Source organism: Rana temporaria, chromosome 3, assembly GCF_905171775.1.
Source record: "Rana temporaria chromosome 3, aRanTem1.1, whole genome shotgun sequence".
Lineage (NCBI taxonomy): Eukaryota > Metazoa > Chordata > Amphibia > Anura > Ranidae > Rana > Rana temporaria.
In genome coordinates, this window is record NC_053491.1 from 490,144,037 (window position 1) to 490,163,693 (window position 19,657).

At 43.7% G+C, this 19,657-nt stretch overlaps 1 protein-coding gene across 7 annotated transcripts in view; it reads right to left on the minus strand.

Moving 5' to 3' along the window:
- LOC120933759 (NACHT, LRR and PYD domains-containing protein 3-like) overlaps positions 1-19,657 on the minus strand; it is a 250,256-nt gene that overhangs the window by 67,565 nt on the left and 163,034 nt on the right. For 6 of the 7 annotated variants that reach the window (XM_040347144.1, XM_040347141.1, XM_040347145.1 and 3 more), the window contains one exon: positions 9,044-9,208. The exons of the other annotated variant lie outside the window; for it this stretch is intronic. In XM_040347144.1, the coding sequence (XP_040203078.1) occupies positions 9,044-9,208 (165 nt within the window). The remainder of the gene's footprint in view (positions 1-9,043; positions 9,209-19,657) is intronic. 7 annotated transcript variants of the gene reach the window in all.

Here is a 19,657-nt window from a genome sequence, read left to right on the forward strand (position 1 = left end):
TACCCGCTTGAATCGGGTCCAGCGGATTGAGACTCACCGGATCAATCCGTCCGCTCCCCTCCCTCGCATTCGTCGTAATGATTCGACGCATGCGTGGAAGTACTTACATTCCAGCGTCGCGCACGTCGCCGCGTCATCATCGCGGCGACGGCGCGACACGTCACCGCGGATGAATTCGGATCCAAATCTGGAGGAGGAATCTCCGCTGGAAACGGTCTGGCGGACCGTTTCCAGCGGAGACCCCCTCGTGTGTACGGGGCCTTAGAATTTTTGGGGGATAGGACTACTAAATGCTAAGAAAATAAGATAGAAAAAAAAACTTGGAGGGATGGATGGGGTGGCACAATTCAAATCTACTCCATTCAGGTGCGGCTCCAGACAATTTATTTTTTTGGGGGGGGGGGGGGGCCATGGTGGTGCTTGAGGTAAAAGTGAGGGTGCTAATGCAGCAGGCTCCCGCACACCCTTGGATGTGGCCAAAAAGTGGGTGTGCCCAGCAACTGGGTATGGCCTGAAAGCAGAGGTTTCTACATGGCGTACAATGGTGATCAGTATGTCCTGGCCTCTGTATACCAATACATAACTCTACACTTCCTTTATACAATTCTACAAATATACTTATAAGTGCAATGGTAAATCATATAAAATAATATCCAGTGCAAATCAACCAATGTATTGCAATATAGTAGTGATGGTGTTACCCCCACTGCAAAACTATTTAGAGAAATTGCAGAGCTTCAATGTGCAAATAATTGTGAAACCCCCTACATACAATAATAATAACAGAGATGCAAATCAACCCGTGTATTAGGACATAGTAGTGATGGTGTCGCCCTCTCTGCAGAAGGTAGGACTTATTGCAGAGCTGCAATGTGCAAAATCATAATAAAAAGTACAATTGATGTACATATTTTATTAGGATTATATATAGGGGGTTCCACCACTATTTGCACATTGCAGCTCTGCAATATTTCCTACCATTTGCAGAGTGGGGGGGGGGGTGACACCATCACTACTATATTGCAATACATTAATTGATTTGCACTGGATATTCATTTATAGGTTTTACCATTACACTTATAAGTCCATTTGTACAATTGTATAGATGAAGTGTAGAGCAGTGCTGCATTGTTTGCTTTTTATTGATTCGTGTTAGATGAGGGAACAAGCTAACAAGATTCTCTTATTGCTTTTGAGATTTTTTGGGGTTGTATGGTGGAAGTTTTACTTGATTTGTTATTTCCTCTGTACACTGGTAACCACTGGCCCAGCATATTGGTGGTCAGTGTGTTCCCTCTGTATGCTGGTGGTCAGTGTGCCCCCTGTATGCTGGTGCTACGTGCAAGAGGATTCTACGTGCAGGGTAAAGGAGGATGCTACGTGCAGAGTGCAGGATTCAGGGGGATGCTATGCACAGAGTGCAGGGCTCAGGCGCATGCTATGCACAGAGTGCAGAGCTCAGGAGCATGCTATGCACAGAGTGCAGAGCTCAGGAGCATGCTATGCACAGAGTGCAGAGCTCAGGAGCATGCTATGCACAGAGAGCAGAGCTCAGGAGCATGCTATGCACAGAGTGCAGGAGCATGCTATGCACAGAGTGCATGGCTCAGTAGCATGCTATGCACAGAGTGCAGGGTTTAGGCGCATGCTATGCATGCTATGCCCCCCCCTCCCTCCAGTCTCGTGCTGTGCGGGGTCCTTGTTATCTCTGACTCAGCCCCCCCCCTCCAATCACCAGTGCGGTGTGTTGAGAGACCTGGGAGGCGGAGCTCACTGTCGGCTGGCCGGAGCAGGGGAGGAGGTGAGTTTAAGTTTAGTAGGGTGGATAGTAGTTGCAAACTTTCAAGGAGATATGTTCTTCAGGAGAAGAATCTTGGAGGAGATAGTGAGAGTGAGGGGGAGGGGGGGGTGAGGTCTGCAGCCCGACCACATGTGACAGATCACTTCTAAGCATGAACAGTCTGTGCAAACATCCTCCAATCCAATTGTTCAGGCTAGATATGTGGAGAAATTCATGTAACCTGTGTACAGTATATGTGGTGAGTTCACACCTCTGATTGTACAGACTCAGAGCCTGAATAACACAGGGTTATATGAATGATCATATATTTACCTTCACATTATCTGGGCATACAGAGTGCTAGGGGCTGGATTTCATAGATCTGTACTTACATCTAGTAGTACTGTTGTATGATTTATTGTTGTAAATGTTTTTAATGGATGAGTTTATTTTTTTTTTTTTATTATTATTATTATATAAATCGCTATCTGACCACTTCTCAGCCCCCATCTTGCATCACCCCCCAGACCACTTCATACAGACACCACTCCGAGCTGCTTCCTACCCCCCCCCCCCCCCCCTCCAGCTGAGGGACATCATTCCATGGTCACTTTCCTTCCCTTATCTTTCCAACATCACTCCCTGATTACCCCATAGACACCACAAGAAATCCCTCCCCATTATGCCACCGCCAGTCCGCCATACCCTCCGCACTCCTCTCCTGTACATACTGTCCCCGTCATACACTCCTCTTCTATACATACTGCCCCCATTATACCCTCCACATTCCTCTCCTGTACATACTGCCCCCATCATACCCTCCACACTCCTCATACCTTCCCAGCTGCTCTTCAATACATACTGTCCCCATCATACCCTCTGCACTCCTCTCCTGTACATACTGCCCCCCTCATACCTTCCCAACTCCTCTTCAATACAAACTGTCCCCATTATACCCTCCGCACTCCTCTCCTGTACATACTGCCCCCCTCATACCCTCTGCACTCCTCTTCTGCAGAACCCTGTACATTCAGATGTAATGGGCAACTCTGTGGAGAACACTGTTGACTCTAATATAAAGGGGGACTCTTGTGATTAACTCCATATGATTAGAAATTGTATTTAATCACAAAAATATATATACAGTGTATACTGCATAAAAAAATAGCAGTGCATTGCTTTGTACAGAGGTAATGAATTTAATGTACTACAAAAAAATAATTATATATATATATATATATATATATATATATATATATATATATATAATATTATTTTTTATATATATATATGTATTGGCGTGCGCTGCTAATGTGTTCGGGTTTGGCTTGACGAAAAGGTGGCAACCCTACTCACTGTCCGCCCTCACTCCGGGACACAGCCACTGGCAGGGAATGTGGCAAGTGACACACTCGGGGCTCCCACTGATTCTGAATTATTACAATGTAATAATAGAAATAATGCACTTCAATCATCCTGACACCATAACAACCATGGCGCCGTGATGATTGAAGCGCCAACACCAGCCATTGCCCTGACAATATGCCCGCAAAATTTTCTGCCAGTGCCCCTCCTGAGACCAGACTCTGGATCCGCCCCTGCTATCAGTGGGACAAAGAAGGGAGAATGTGAGCAGGACCAGTATCTAGAAGGTGGAGGAGTAGCAAACTTATGAGGTAAATAGAAGATCATGCAGGAAGGAGAGCCGACATCACAGCACTGAGCTGAGTGCAGGGAGAGAATACCAGGAGGCTGGGGATCGGCTGCTATTGTAGCAGAAAGGCAGAGGGAGAGAGACGCTGGTCAGCTGCTGGCACCTTCACTACCTGTACTTCCTGCTCACTATGCTCTGGGTTGTCTAACAAAGGGGCGGAGCTCTAGATATTGCCCCCCTCCATCCCGACATCAGACCTTCAACCTGACAGATCCACTCACTCTCCCTGCAGCCATACGCCCCTGGCTTACTTCCCAATAACTGGATCGCTGGATCCATGGTCATTGGTCACACTGCTGCATGTCCTGCTAGTTAGCTAGGCTGGCAACAATGGATTTGGGTGCCACCAATGAATCCGGAGACACTCAGGCTCAGGGGACAGTGTCTTCAATCAGGGTACTGTCCCCGGAAATCGGGGACGTCTGGTCACCCTACTCTATAACCCACATAGTAATAACTATGCTTCTCTGTGTCCCGTGATGTACGATAAAGAAAATACACTTTCATACATGTGAGGAAGGGCAGATCTCCTAGCCTATTCACAGCTACTTCAATCTTTACAGTATAACATATAATGTTCAAAATACATAAACATGAAACATAACAAAGGTATCTTATAAAATTGCAAACATCAAAAGAAAGTTCATAAATGTAAAAAAATGGATTTCCTACAACCCATTCACCACTACTTCCATCTCCAATCACCATACAGTGACTTGTGCCGTAACAGAAATAAGAAGTCCCAAAGATTCATCCAGATGGATTAAATCAATGCTGATCAGCTGCCACCTCTTTGAAGCAACTTCAATCACCCTCCCCCACACCAGTGAGCAAACAGGTCACTTACCAAAAGGTTTGTCCCCACAAGCAAGGCCCAGACACGCTTGTCTATATCCTTCCAGCAGCTCCACTCTGCTCAAGCCGGCTTCCGATGAGAACAGACTGTGCCACGGAATGTCAGACCCCAAGGTAGTATCTCCAATATCCCCCGAGGTCTCCAGACAATGGCCGCAATCACATTACATAGAACAGAAAAATCCTCCACAGTGTATAATCCTTATATATATCTATCTATATATATATATATATATATGTGTGTGTGTAGCACCTGGTTACTTCAAAGTACCGGTGCTATTTAAATTTAGAGGGAGATCAGAGTGTAGTTAAACTCTGATCTGGATAATATGTTCAAATTGGGTCTCTGTTTGCTTGGCTGTGCTGTGGGCTCATTCTGTTGTGCTGGGGTATTCTTCCCACCCCAGGGCAGTAGATGGCAGCAGTGGAGTCAAGGTTTGGGTGCTCCTCCCCAGCAGCCAATCAGGAGGGTTGAGCCTCACTGTGCATGCTGGGGGAGGGTATTTAAGGGGTAGATACCATTAGTTCTGGGTCTTCTTCTTCAAGGTCGGCATCCACCTTTAGGGTGTCTGCACCACAGCGCCCCGGCGTTATGGCCTACTAGGCCAGGGCCTGCATGCAGAGTTCCTGGTTCCGGGACCATGTTGGTCTGGAACATTTGAGCTGTGGCAGGGAACCCAGTGGTCGACTCGGTTCCCAATCCTGAAGATCCAAAGCGGTATAGCTGTTCGTGGGGAGTCCATCTGAGGAGAGCCAATGAGAGGCTGGCAATCCAATAGGGCCTCGACAATCCACCTGTTTCGGACATTCCTTTACTTCTGCTAAATGCAACATTCACCCCTAGGAATTCAGAGAGCCACAAGGTAACATGCCACCCAAAACAAACCAGCAGCTCCTCCGGGGGTAGTGCTACATATAGAATCACAGATTGTACACTTCATCATATACACGAGTATACACAGAACTCAGAGCACACACCGCTCCGGACTGTAGCCGTGTATGATGGAGTCCAGGCAGTGACATGGAGGCTTCTTCTTTTCTATGTAATGTGATTGCGGCCATTGTCTGGACACCTCGGGTGATATTGTATTTTTGTACATTATATGTTATACAGACTGAAGTAGCTGTGAATAGGTTGGAGGAGATCTTCCCTTCCTCACATGTATGAAAGTGTATTTTTGTAGTGAATGTAATTTGTATTATTGATCAGTATTGGTGGAGTTATCACATCTACGTTATAAGTGTTGGTATTCGGACAGATTGTAGGTTGCAGATTTCTCATTTGTCTCATCACACATTTTATCACTAAGTGCCGGGCTCTATGCATAGAATTCTATTATACTATTTGTACTTCTATATCAGACTTCCTGCTGGCGGCTGCTTTTCATTTATTAGATTTTTAGTGCAGATATTTCATTTTTTACATTTTTATATTCAGCTTTAGAGAACGGTCTGATATTGGAGATATAGAGAGACAACCAAGAGATGAAATATATCTCCATTATTGTTATGTCTCCAGGATACCTTTCAGGTTCAAAAAGGACAATTCACTGTGTGTACAATGTATTATTGCATTAGTAAGCAGAATTGTGTTTGTCTCAGGTTAGCTGTTACGCTTGCGCCATCTACTGGCCAAACATTAATATAGTTGTAAATATTCTTATCTAGCTTTTATAGGATGTGACATCAAAATCGTCATATCCTCTTTAGCCAGGAAGTGAAGGTCTTTTAGTATCTCCATGTTTAAGATCAAGGCAGGAAGGCCTGCATGCAATCTCTCCCCATCCATGGCATTGGAGGTAAGCAATCTTCTTCTTCTTCCTCCACAGGCTGTCAGGGAGGTAGTTAGCCATCTTAGTTGATGCTTGTATGATGTTGTCTATTTCTGTATGGTAATGTTATATTATTCTTGTTACTTTCAGTTTTCCCGCATATCACGTGTGTCACTCACATGTGTATTGAAATCTGTAACGTGCCAATAAAGACACAAGATAAGAAACAGCAGTCTATTATTGTGTGTGCAGAGAAAGGTCATCTGCCTAGATAGCTACCCATAGACTCCGGGAGTACGGGAAGCGAGTCCAGGACAATTATTATTATTTGATTTATGTAGTTAAGACACACACTATATTACCAAAAGTATTGGGACGCCTGCCTTTACACGCACATAAATTTTAATGGCATCCCGGTCTTAATCCTCGCACACACAATCAGATTTTCGGACGATCGTTCGTCCGTTTTTTGTGGCATGCTAGTCTTATACCAAAAGTGAAGAGGTTACTCACCATACGAAAATTCTCATCCAACAGAATACAACTTCAGAAGTGATGTAATGTGTTGAATAGTTTTGTATGTATTCTTTCATTTCTGAGCATGCGTAGTCTTGTTCTTGTTACAAGGTAACATGCCACCCAAAACAAACCAGCAGCTCCTCCGGGGGTAGTGCTACATATAGAATCACAGATTGTACACTTCATCATATACACGAGTATACACAGAACTCAGAGCACACACCGCTCCGGACTGTAGCCGTGTATGATGGAGTCCAGGCAGTGACATGGAGGCTTCTTCTTTTCTATGTAATGTGATTGCGGCCATTGTCTGGACACCTCGGGTGATATTGTATTTTTGTACATTATATGTTATACAGACTGAAGTAGCTGTGAATAGTCTTGTTCCTACTATTTATTTTCAGATGAAAAACATACTTATTAATTGAAAATCAGACGTTGAGTTCACATACGATAAAAATGTTATAGTCTGCACATCCAGCTTTTGTCGGACGAAAAATCTAAATTGGCTGTCAAAAGCAACATACTAACGATCCAAAAATCGGCAGATCGTTCGTTCGGACAAAATTCTACTTCCAATTTTCGTATTGTGTGTATGGGGCTTTAGTCCGTAGGGTTCAATATTGAGTTGGCCCACCCTTTTCAGTTATAGCAGCTTCAAATGTTCTGGGAAGGCTGTTCATAAGGTTTAGGAGTGTGTCTATGGGAACGTTTGACCATTCTTCCAGAAAAACATTTGTGAGGTCAGGCACTGATGTTGGACGAGAAGGTCTGGCTCACAGTCTCTGCTCTAATTCATCCCAAAGATGTTCTATTGGGTTAAGGTCCAGACTGTCCAGGCCAGTCAAGTTTCTCGTTCATGTATTTATGGACCTTGCTTTGTGCCCTACCCCAAATCATTTGGTGGAGGGGGGATTATGGTGTGGGGGTTGTCTTTCAGGGGTTGGGTTTGGCCCCTTAGTTCCAGTGAAGGGAACTCTTAAGGTGTCAGCATACCAAGACATTTTGGCAATTTCATGCTCCCAACTTTATGGGAACAGTTTGGGGATGGTCCCTTCCTATTCCAACATAACTGTTCACCAGTGCACAAAGCAAGGTCCATAAAGACATGGATGAGTGAGTTCGGGGTGCAGGAACTTGACTAGTATGCACAGAGTCCTGACCTCAACCCGATAGAACACCTTTGGGATGAATTAGAGTGGAGACTGTGAGCCAGGCCTTCTTGTTCAACATCAGTGCCTGACCTAACAAATGTGCTTCTGGAAGAATGTTCAAACATTCCCATAGACACCCTCCTAAACCTAAGCTGTTATAGCTGCAAAGGGTGGGCCAACTCAATATTGAACTCTATGGACTAATGCCGCGTACACATGACCGTTTTTAATGATGTGAAAAATGCCATTTGTTTTAAAATGTCATTAAAAACAATTGTGTGAGGGCTCCAGAGCACTTTTCTCGACGTGAAAAATGGGCATTAAAAATTTAGAACATGCTCTAAATTTTCGCATCGTTTTTCACGTTGTAATTTTTCACGTTGTGAAAAATGGTCGTGTGTAGGCTTTAACGATGGGAAAAAAAACGTACATGCTCAGAAGCAAGTTATGAGACGGGAGCACTCGTTCTGGTAAAACTAGCATTTGTAATGGAGATACAGTAGCACATTCATTACGCTGTAACAAACTGAAAAGCACGAAGACTGAAAAGTGCGAATCGTCTCTCACCAAACTTTTACCAACACAAAAGCAGCCCAAAGGGTGGCACCATCTGAATGAAACTTCCCATTTATAGTGCATTCGTACGTGTTGTATGTCACCGCGCTTTGCTCCTGCATTTTTTTCGCGATCGTGTGTATGCAAGGCAGGCTTGACAAGAATCACGTAGAGAAAAATTAAATTTTTTCTAGGACATTAAAAACGGTCGTGTGTACACGTCATTAGACTGGGATGCCATTAAACTTCATGTGTGTTAATTCAGGCGTCCCAATTCTTTTGGTAATATAGTGTATATTGTGCACACTGGCTTAACAATCGCTGCTACTACAGGAGTTTTGTGTTCTGCCTGTAGAAGCAGCTCCATGTTCTCCTATGTGTCCATACACATTGGGATGATTACAGACATATTTTGAGCTCTATGTTAGTGGCAGGAAAAAAAAAACTCTTCTGGTTCACGTTTCTGATTGGAGCTTTCTGGCAGAAAAATGTAAAACTCACCAAAACATTGTACAATAAACTCTCTATATGAAGGTTTTTTTTCTGCCAAGGGAACTGGCATTTTTTAAGCCCAGTGTGTATGGAGTCTTAAGATATAATTTAATGACATTCTCATATTTCTATATTATTTATGTGGTTTAGATATAAAACTGTCCCAGAATATTATTGTCTCAGTCAGTCCTGTTATACTCACCGTAATTCCTCTATCCGGCTTGTTGTCAGAGCTTTCATCAGATCCCTGAAATGAGGACCCTTCAGATTGTTATCAGAAAGGTCCAGTGTCCTCAGTGTCTGGTTATTTCTTATTCCAGATGTCAGGTGGGGGCAGGAACTGTCTGTCAGGTAATTAGAGGACAATCTGTAGAAGAAGAGAAGAATGTTACCAGAAGAAAATGAATTTCTCCCCCAGGAATGAATGGAACTATTCTCTACATGAATGGAACTCATTTCTCTTTATTGGAATCATTTATATGAGATCACTTTATAAAACACGATCGATCATCTACACTATTGGAGGTTTTCTCTTTTTGTGGATCCCAATTACTAAATGTGACATGAGTAGTGGATGAGGTGGTGTGATCCATTCATTAGTCCTGTATGGGGATTGGACCATACACACTCACACTGACCAATAGGCTTTCACCTCCAACCTTCTGCTAAGTCTTGGATTCGGTTGTGGGGATTCACTTTGATGGTCACAGAAGTCTCACTCATGTTGTGGAAACTTCATTGACTAAAAGTGACACCATTGTACTTTGGGATTTCCTTTGAACATCATGGTGGAGGATTTGATCTTATGGTGTGGAGAAGATTTTATTATTACCGTTCTTTATTTGGACCTTTTTTGAAAATTTGTACTAATATTGCTGCACTAATTTTATATATGCTGATTATAAATTCTCTTCATTACGGATGAGCTTCGTGTTCGAGTTAATCCCATGTTCGCCTTGAACATCGTATGTTCGACCATTCGTCGAAATACGAATGATCCGGGCCATTCGCGCCAAATTCGAGTGGCGCGTCACGGCCCAAAATTCACTGCGGCATTGCTGGCTGATAATTGGCCAAGCATGCACTATGACTGGCATGCTTGGCCAATCACAGCGCACAAAAAACAGAGAGCCATAATTGGCCAATTATGGCTCAGGGGGTTTAGTACACGCCCCACACTATAAAAGGCTGCCTGCAGGTCGGCGTTGTGTAGTGTGTTGCGGCGGTGGTTAGGATCTGTCTAAGAGAGAGAGAGAGAGAGTGTCTTTTTTTCTAGGTAGATAGAGCAGGCAGGCTAGTCAGTTAAAGTTAAAGGGCCAGATTCACAGACGACTTACGCCGATGTATCTATTGATACGCGGCATAAGTTCAAAGATGCGCTGTTGTATCTATGCCCTGTATTCAGGAACCTAGACACGCCTGAAATATGGCTTCAGCCGACCGACGTAAGTTGCCGTACGCCATTGTATCTTGGGTGCATATTTACGTTGGCCGCAAGGGACGCTTCCGTAGATTTACGCATCGAATATGTAAATGAGCTAGATACGCCAATTCACGAACGTACTTGTGCCCGCTACGCCGTTTAAGTAAGGCTTACGTTCGACGTAAAGTAACCCCTGCTATATGAGGTGCAGGTAATGCAAAGTATGGACGTCGGAACAAGCGTATCTTTTTACGTCATTTACGTAAGTCGTACATGAATGGGTCTGTGCGTAGGTTACGTTCATGTCACAGGCATTGAGCCGGCGTATCTTAGGGAGTAAATTCGATGTGGTACTGAGCATGCGCGCGCATGCACCGTTTGTTAGGCGCTTCATTTACATGGGGTCAAGATTAATTTCCATACAACAAGCCCACTACTAGCCTACTTTGAATTACACAGGCTTACACCGGCCAATTTACGCAACGCCGCCACAACTTACGTAGCAACTGCTTTGTGAATACTGCACTTGCCTCTCTAAGTTGCGGTGGCGTAGCGTAAAGAAGATACGCTACCCCCGCACAAAGATGCGCCCAGGTACGTGAATCCGGGCCATAGTGTGTAGAGGATATATATACATCCCAGGTGTTGTACATATATTTATACACTGTATAGTTTAGTTAGATCAGTTCTTCCTAATTTACTGTCAGGCAGTTGATTGTGCTAGCTGCAGTATTCTCACGTGGTGTATTGCCCGTGTCCTCTGTAGTTTGCACCTAAAGCTACTTGATGTGTACTGCCCGTGTCCTCTGTAGTTTGCACCTAAAGCTACTAAGTGTGTACTGCACGTGTCCTCTGTAGTTTTCACCTAAAGCTACGTAGTGTGTGTACTGCAGTGTCCTCTGTAGTTTGCACCTAAAGCTACTTGCTGTGTACTGCATGTGTCCTCTGTAGTTTGCACCTAAAGCTACGTAGGGTGTGTACTGCACGTATCCTCTGTAGTTTTCACCTAAATCTACTAAGTGTGTACTGCACATGTCCTCTGTAGTTTGCACCTAAAGCTACGTAGTAGTGTGTGTACTGCACATATCCTCTGTAGTTTGCACCTAAAGCTACTAAGTGTGTACTGCACCTGTCCTCTGTAGTTTGCACCTAAAGCTACTTGGTGTGTACTGCACGTGTCCTCTGCAGTTTGCACCTAAAGCTACGTAGTGTGTGTACTGCACGTATCCTCTGTAGTTTGCACCTAAAGCTACTTGCTGTGTACTGCACGTGTCCTCTGTAGTTTGCCCCTAAAGCTACTTGCTGTGTACTGCACGTGTCCTCTGTAGTTTGCACCTAAAGCTACTAAGTGTGTACTGCCCGTATCCTTTGTAGTTTGCACCTAATGCTACATAGTGTGTGTACTGCACGTATCCTCTGTAGTTTGTACCTAAAGCTACTAAGTGTGTGCTGCACGTGTCCTCTGTAGTTTGCACCTAAAGCTACTTGGTGTGTACTGCCTGTGTCCTCTGTAGTTTGCACCTAAAGCTACTAAGTGTGTACTGCATGTGTCCTCTGTAGTTTGCATCTAAAGCTACTTGGTGTGTACTGCCCGTATCCTCTGTAGTTTGCACCTAAAGCTACTTGGTGTGTACTGCAAGTGTCCTCTGTAGTTTGCACCTAATGCTACATAGTGTGTGTACTGCACGTATCCTCTGTAGTTTGTACCTAAAGCTACTAAGTGTGTGCTGCACGTGTCCTCTGTAGTTTGCACCTAAAGCTACTTGGTGTGTACTGCCTGTGTCCTCTGTAGTTTGCACCTAAAGCTACTAAGTGTGTACTGCATGTGTCCTCTGTAGTTTGCATCTAAAGCTACTTGGTGTGTACTGCCCGTATCCTCTGTAGTTTGCACCTAAAGCTACTTGGTGTGTACTGCAAGTGTCCTCTGTAGTTTGCACCTAAAGCTACTTGGTGTGTACTGCCCGTGTCCTCTGTAGTTTGCACCTAAAGCTACTAAGTGTGTACTGCACGTGTCCTCTGTAGTTTGCACCTAAAGCTATGTAGTGTGTCTACTGCACGTATCCTCTGTAGTTTGCACCTAAAGCTACTTGGTGTGTACTGCACGTATCCTCTGTAGTTTGCACCTAAAGCTACTTGCTGTGTACTGCACGTGTCCTCTGTAGTTTGCACCTAAAGCTACTTTGTGTGTACTGGCCGTGTCCTCTGTAGTTTGCACCTAAAGCTACTTGCTGTGTACTGCACGTGTCCTCTGTAGTTTGCACCTAAAGCTACTTGCTGTGTACTGCACATGTCCGCTGTAGTTTGCACCTAAAGCTACGAGGTGTGTGCACTGCCATTGTCCTCTGCAGGCTATTAATATGTCTGGAAGGACAACAAGGAGAGGCAGAGAGTCACAAGGGCAAGCAGGCTCTGCGTCTAGAGGCAACAGTGCTGGTTGTGGACACGGTGCATCCTCATCAGCACGTGGCCGTTGGACATGCTCGTCCTTGTTTTCGGCAGCTGGCCGTGTTGATCCCAACATGCCGAAGACTTGGTAGAGTGGATGACCAAGCCGACCTCATCCTCTCTCACCCAGGCTCAGGGAACTTTGTCTGGCAAAGTAGGTGCCAAGGCGTCCTCTTCCCTCTGCTCAATGGCATCACTCACTCCTTCCCTAGCCCCAGCATGTCCTCCTGAGAAGTCCCCCGAACTGTTGACCACAGTGTTGGGTCCATGCTGCATGTGGATGCGCAGCGTTTTGAAGGCTCCGATGATGGTACATAGATAGAGGAAGGCAGTAACGAGAGCCCAGAGAGAGGGGTGCTGTAATATATGTTGTAATATGTTGGCCGATTTATGTGGGATGTTATATATATATATGTTTTATTATGAGTCCAAAATTGACCAGACCAGATTTCAGTAACCTGTAATTACATGTTACACATCAAAAGACGCTTGTCGATTGTCAATATGCAAAGAGACAGGATAAGTCTATTTTATACATCAAACCTGTAATTACATGTTACACATCAAAAGACGCTTGTCGATTTTCAATAGGCAAAGAGACAGGATGGGTCTATTTTGCACATCAAACCAATCAAACCATTACTCGGGCCACATGTAATCTAATTACATATTAGAAAAAGCTTATTAGTATGCAAGAATGCAAAATTAGAAATAGGTCTCTGGCTGGGGTCATTGTCCTGTCACGCTGAAAGACAGGATGTGGATCAAAGACGGCCAATCAAATTGCTCAGCTATTCAGTGGATAGGGAATATAATCATGGAGTTCAGTCTTGTCACTTATTCCCGGTATATTCTCTGTATGAATTTGGCACAGGTCTAGAAGTGATCAGAATATATTCCCTATGTATTCTCTGATATGGAGGCACAGATCTAGGAAGAGATTTGAATTATATACTCTGTTGGATTTGTATCGTCTGTGGAATTTGGACTATGTTCGTCATTGGAAGTTAAATAAAAATGCATTCTCTGGAGAGCCTGTGTGTTGCTGCGGAACATCATCATTTATAGTCATCATAATAACATCTAAATAACAATTATATAACCGGACTGGATACTATATATGACTTCACTACATTGGTGCCGTTCAAGTGACCAGAAGCGCATTTTCAGGACTTAGTAACAGAAGCCAGTGATGACAACAATTCCTGATGAAAAACCAAGAGTCTGATCTACAAAATTTAACAAGTTTGAAAGCCTAGAATTATTTTCTGGAGACTGGATCTCACAATCTGTGAGGTGATAGAAGACCGTGAGGAACCAGGAAGGAAGTTCAAAGAAACATAACAATTGGTAAGTGTGCCTTATTCATTATTATTATTATTATTTTTTTAATCGTTTTTTTTTTCTTCTCTCTCATTGTATTTTTCACAATGGCTTTGGCTTCGTCTGGTGGTGACAATAGCCCTAAAGGAGAGAATGTGAATATATGGCTGTTAAATTATATAAAAAATCATGGGGGGCCTTATGAGATTCCCCAAGAATGTAGACAGTCATGGGATTTAATTAAATGCTTTTTATCTGATAGTGTCTTTGATAAGAAAACAAAAGAAAAGAAACGTAAGGGACTACTGTCTTGTTGTACAGAATTAATAGAGGAGATTAAAGGGAAAAAGCAGAAAATTCTAGAACATACTCAGAGCTACGAGGTTATGGAAAAAGGGTTGAATGAGAGGATGTCAGATCTCAGGTTACATGCCATCACTACTGGGGAGGCACTGATTGAGAAGACAAAAAGAAACAGTTGGAGGAGTGTAAACATGCTGCGAACATTGCTTTTGATAAATTGGCAGAAAAATCAAGTTACACACATCAAAATGATACTTCTAAAATACAGCTTGATACCAAAGATTATAAGCCAATATATCCCTGGGGTGAGTTACATGCAGCCCCATGCATACCAGCAGCTCCTACCACTACAACAACTGTATTGAACACCGACGATACAAGTGAAATTAAATTGATCACAAAACAATTAAAGCCACAGGAGATGGAAGCTATTATAAGAGAGGTAGGTCAGGTACCCCGCTATGATGTAAATAGGTTCATGAAATGGTTTTGTGATTTGCAGAGAGTCAGAGACACATACAACTTGAATGTGGAGGACCTAGCTAGAATTTTGCAGAAAAGTGTAGGCAATGGATTGTGGGCACGGATTTTGCAAAATTGTGGCCAGCGTCATAAAACTAAGGATGTTTTAAGGGAATTATTGAAAGCATTGTATGGTGCGACGACAAATGTGTCCTTGTCAAAAAAAATTAAGCAAATGAAGAATGAATGCCCGTATGAACTTGCAGATAGAATTAGCAGTGTGATAGAATATGTGATGACTGGGAATCCTGGTTTTGAACGTGGTGGTCTGGTTCAAAGGTCAATGTTATTGGAAGCAGTGGATGATGATGATGTCAGGGAAGGCATTTTATCTGTTTCACCTGATCCTAGTGATTATAATTATATTTTGTTAAGAGCGGATAATTTGTGGAGGAGAAGGTGTAGAGAAGACAGTCTTGCGGTTGATGCAGCTAGAGTCGAGGGTCAGCAAAATAGAGATGATTATGGTCCATGGAGAAGAAGATCTTATAACAATACAGGTAGTTATAGAAGGCCAGAACCCAGAGGAAAGCCTAGTAAACAGCCTTGGGTGCCGTTTAGTGAAATGAGAAGTGAGAGAGATATAGCTGGATTCAGGTATCCGTGCCTAACGTTAGGCAGGCGTAGCGTATCTCATATATGCTACGCCGCCGTAAGTTAGAGAGGCAAGTGCTATATTCACAAAGCAGCAAAAACGAAAAGAACTCTGGACAGCCGCACTCCAAAATGACTTAAAATAAAGTTGGTCTTTTAATGTAAAAAGTACATACAGGCACTGCAAACAACAGATACAGATTGGCCAATCTGTATCTGTTGTTTGCAGTGCCTGTATGTACTTTTTACATTAAAAGACCAACTTTATTTTAAGTCATTTTGGAGTGCGGCTGTCCAGAGTTCTTTTCGTTTTTGCTACAATCAGCATTGCCGGCACCCTGGTGGTTCAAACTACCCTTGATGATCTACGAGACTCACCTGGAGCGGTGAAAGAAATTGTCTATATTCACAAAGCACTTGTGTCCTAAGTTACGGAGGCGTATCGTAAATGTGCCGGCCTAAGCACGCCTAATTCAAATTGTGAAGAGGTGGACGTGTTTTATGCTAATGAATCGTGAACCGACGTGATTGACCTTTTTAACGAATGGCGCATGCGCCGTCCGTGGACATATCCTAGTGCGCATGCTACAAATTACACCGCAAAGACTTATTGGTTTTGACGTGAACGTGAACGTAAATTACGCCCAGCCCCATTCACGGACGACTTACGCAAACGACGTAAACATTTTTAAATTCAACGCGGTTCCGACGTCCATACTTAACATTGGCTGCGCCATGTTTTTTGGTGGAATATCTTTAGGCCTGAAAACGCCTTACGTAAACGGCGTATCTTTACTGCGACGGGCAAGCGTACGTTCGTGAATAGGCATATCTCGCTGATTTACACATTCTAGGCGTAAATTAGTGTACACGCCGGCCTAAATAGACCGCTAAGATACGACGTTGCCCGCGGTCATATCTTAGCTAGATTTAAGTGTATCTCAATTTGAGAATACACTTAAATTTACGACGGTGCAGATTCAGAATTACGACGGCGTATCTACTGATATGCCGGCGGAACTCTCTCTGAATCTGGCTAATAGTTTGCAGGAGGAGCTATACAAGATACAGGAAGAAATGGAAAGAATAAAAGCAGGAGGGGTCAAGGTAGCAGCAATAGGAATGGAAAGTGCTGTGTCACCCTCTACCAGTCATTGTTAGGGGTTCCGAGCCCCCCACGCCCCTTCCTGACGATTTTTAACTGATTTAACATTAGATTCCTGGGGGCGGCCCACTGTTGATGTAACATTAGGGGGAACTTGTGTAAATGCTTTGCTAGATAGTGGGGCAGCGATTAGTTTTAGTAAATCTGTTGTCCCTGGAAATGAGAAAATTAGAATAACAGGTGTCACTGGATATTCCATTGAAGCTCCTTTTGTGCGTGGTGTTGAGATGCAAATAGGGGGAGAGAAGTGGGAGTGTGACATTGTTTTTGTCAAAATCAGGACATAATTGGTGCTGATGTCTGTGTACAGCAGGGTCTGGTGGTTGATCTTGCTAACATGAAGTTGTGGATGATGCCTGGAAATGATGGATTGGGTCATGTGTGGCATCCTCCCATGGAATTGGTGACAGCAGCAGTAAAGCCAGTTGGTGTGTTAAATGGAGATTGGGTTCCCTGTTGGGATAGTCTGATGTGTGAATTTGATGACATAATGGCTAAGCATAAACAAGATTGTGGTAGGCTGAATACAATGATTTTATTGGAAGGATTTGATCCAGCACCTCTCAAACAATACCCTGTTCCAAAAGACGCCATTAAACCTATAACAGAAGCTATAAAACAATTTGAGGCGCAAGGTACATTAAAAAGGGGTGCATCAACATGTAATTAGCCAGCCTGGCCAGTCACCAAACCTGATGGGTCATTCAGGCTGACGATAGATTACCGTGCCTTAAACAAATATGCTAAAAGTATTGCTCCTGTGGTAGCAGCTTACCCTGAAATGATTGCCAAATTAACACCAGAAATGATATGGTTCATGGTGATTGATATCAGTAACAGTTATTAGAATTTACCCCTTGACCCAACATGTCAGTATAAAACAGCCTTCAGCTGGGCGGGCTTTCAATATTATTGGACAGTTCTTCCGCAAGGGTACAAAGACAGTGCAGCAATATTTCACTCACATATAAAAGAAGTGATTGATAAGTTTTCAAAACCTGAAAGAGTAATTTCATATGTTGATGACATTTTGATTGGGTCAGCCTCTATGGAGGCTGACCCAATTTTTTAGTCCGCAGCCCCAAGGTATGACCGGTTCCAGCAACCATCGCCAGCGACTGTTTTGCATGGTGCGGGAATACCTAGGGGCAAGATCAGACTTGGACACCTTTCCCACCGAAAATCCTCTGGCTTACTGGGTCTTGAGGATGGATCACTGGCCAGAGCTTGCACAGTACGCAATTGAGTTTCTGGCTTGTCCTGCATCCAGCGTTCTTTCAGAACGCACATTCAGTGCTGCTGGAGGCTTTGTAACCGATCACAGGGTGCGCCTCTCCACCGACTCCATCGATCGACTGACCTTCATAAAAATGAATCAGGTTTGGATCACCACCAGCTACCAATCACCTGATGCTGATATAACTGAATATTTTTTTTTTAAATGTCAGATCCCTTGAAGACTATCCTGTTTTGCTGACTGAATATCCTTTTCCTCCTCAATGATCTTGCTGATAGCTTGTAAGAACATTGTTGGCTCTGGGCACCGCCACCAGTGGCTAAGGCCCAATTTTTCTGCCCCTGTTTACCAGGGGCGTGTAATTACAATTTTTGATGCAATACTTTGCAGCGGGCTCATTGCTGCGCTCCAACTAGAGTATCTGAGGGGTTGCAGTGTTGTGGCACCAGCACCAGTGCCTAAGGCCCGATTTTTCTGCCCCTGTTGAACAGGGGCATGTAATTACAATTTGTTCATGCTATACTTTGCAGCATGCTCATTGCTGCGCTCCAATTAGAGTATCTGTGAGGGGTTGCAGTGTTGTGGCACCAGCACCAGCGCCTAAGGTCCAATTTTTCTGCCCCTCAAACATCCAACTTACAAACGACTCCTACTTGCAAATGCAAGGAGACAACAGGAAGTGAGAGGAAATCTACCCCTAGGAAGGGAAATTCTCTTCTGTAAGAGGTGTCTCCTGTCCACTGATGCTTTATCACAATCCTTGTTTCACAAAAAAAACATTTTCAAAAAATCATTTGTCATTGGGACAGAAAGTGAGGTGCAATCTTCTGATGCACACAGACAGCAAAACAAATGTTACAGGGGTGATAACCCTTCTCTATGTTTTCAGAAAAGCTTAAAATGTTATGGCTGAAGCTACACTTTAAAGAAGTACCAGTTGAAAATTACAACTAGATTCTACGTAACAACAAACCTACAGGGCCAGATTCACGTAGAGAGGCGCAAATTTAGTTTGTCCTAACGTATGTCAGTTAAGTTAAGGCGGCTGAATTTTGTGACGTAAGTGCCGTATCCACAGCGCACTTGCGCCCAACTTTGCGCCAGCGTAACTTAAATCCCGAGGCGTAAGGCGGGGTTATTGCAAGTGGGAAGGAAGTGGGCGTGCTTCATTGTAATGAGCCGTGACCCCATGCAAATGAAGGGCCGGCTGTACTGCGCATGCGCGCACAAATCTGCACCTCACTGGGCATGCTCAGAACTCGGTCATCGGCGCAATCAGTGAGATAGGTAAAAGGCCAAGCGTACTTAGTTTGAGAATCGCCCTGTGTATAAATAGCCCCAGACAAACACACTTCCCTTGCAAAAGTACATCCCTGTGTTCCCCTTCCTAAAGCAATTGTCTTTTGCTCTGTCGTCTGTTGGTGTGTGTTGGTGAGTGTAGTGTTAGTTAAAAGATTTGGAGGAGTAGTAGATTGTAGTTTCTGTTTGTTTTTTCTCAGTGTTTTTTCTGTTTGTTTTTTCTGTGTGTTTTTTTGGTGTTTGTTTTTGAATTTGTATTAGCTGTCTGCTTGTGTGGTTTGATTTTTGTGTGTTTGTTCAGTGAGTATTTGTGTTTGTTGTATTTGTTTTTTGTGTTTGGTGCTGAGTGTTGGGTGTTATGGCACCGAAGCGCAGGAAGCTTAATTTTTCCATAGTTGAAAAGCAGATACTTGCTTGGGCCATTACCCGTTTCGGGCGTTATTTGCATGGCCCTGAGAGCCGGGACACCACCCCGGCCAGGAAGAGGGCGATTGTTCAGCAAATC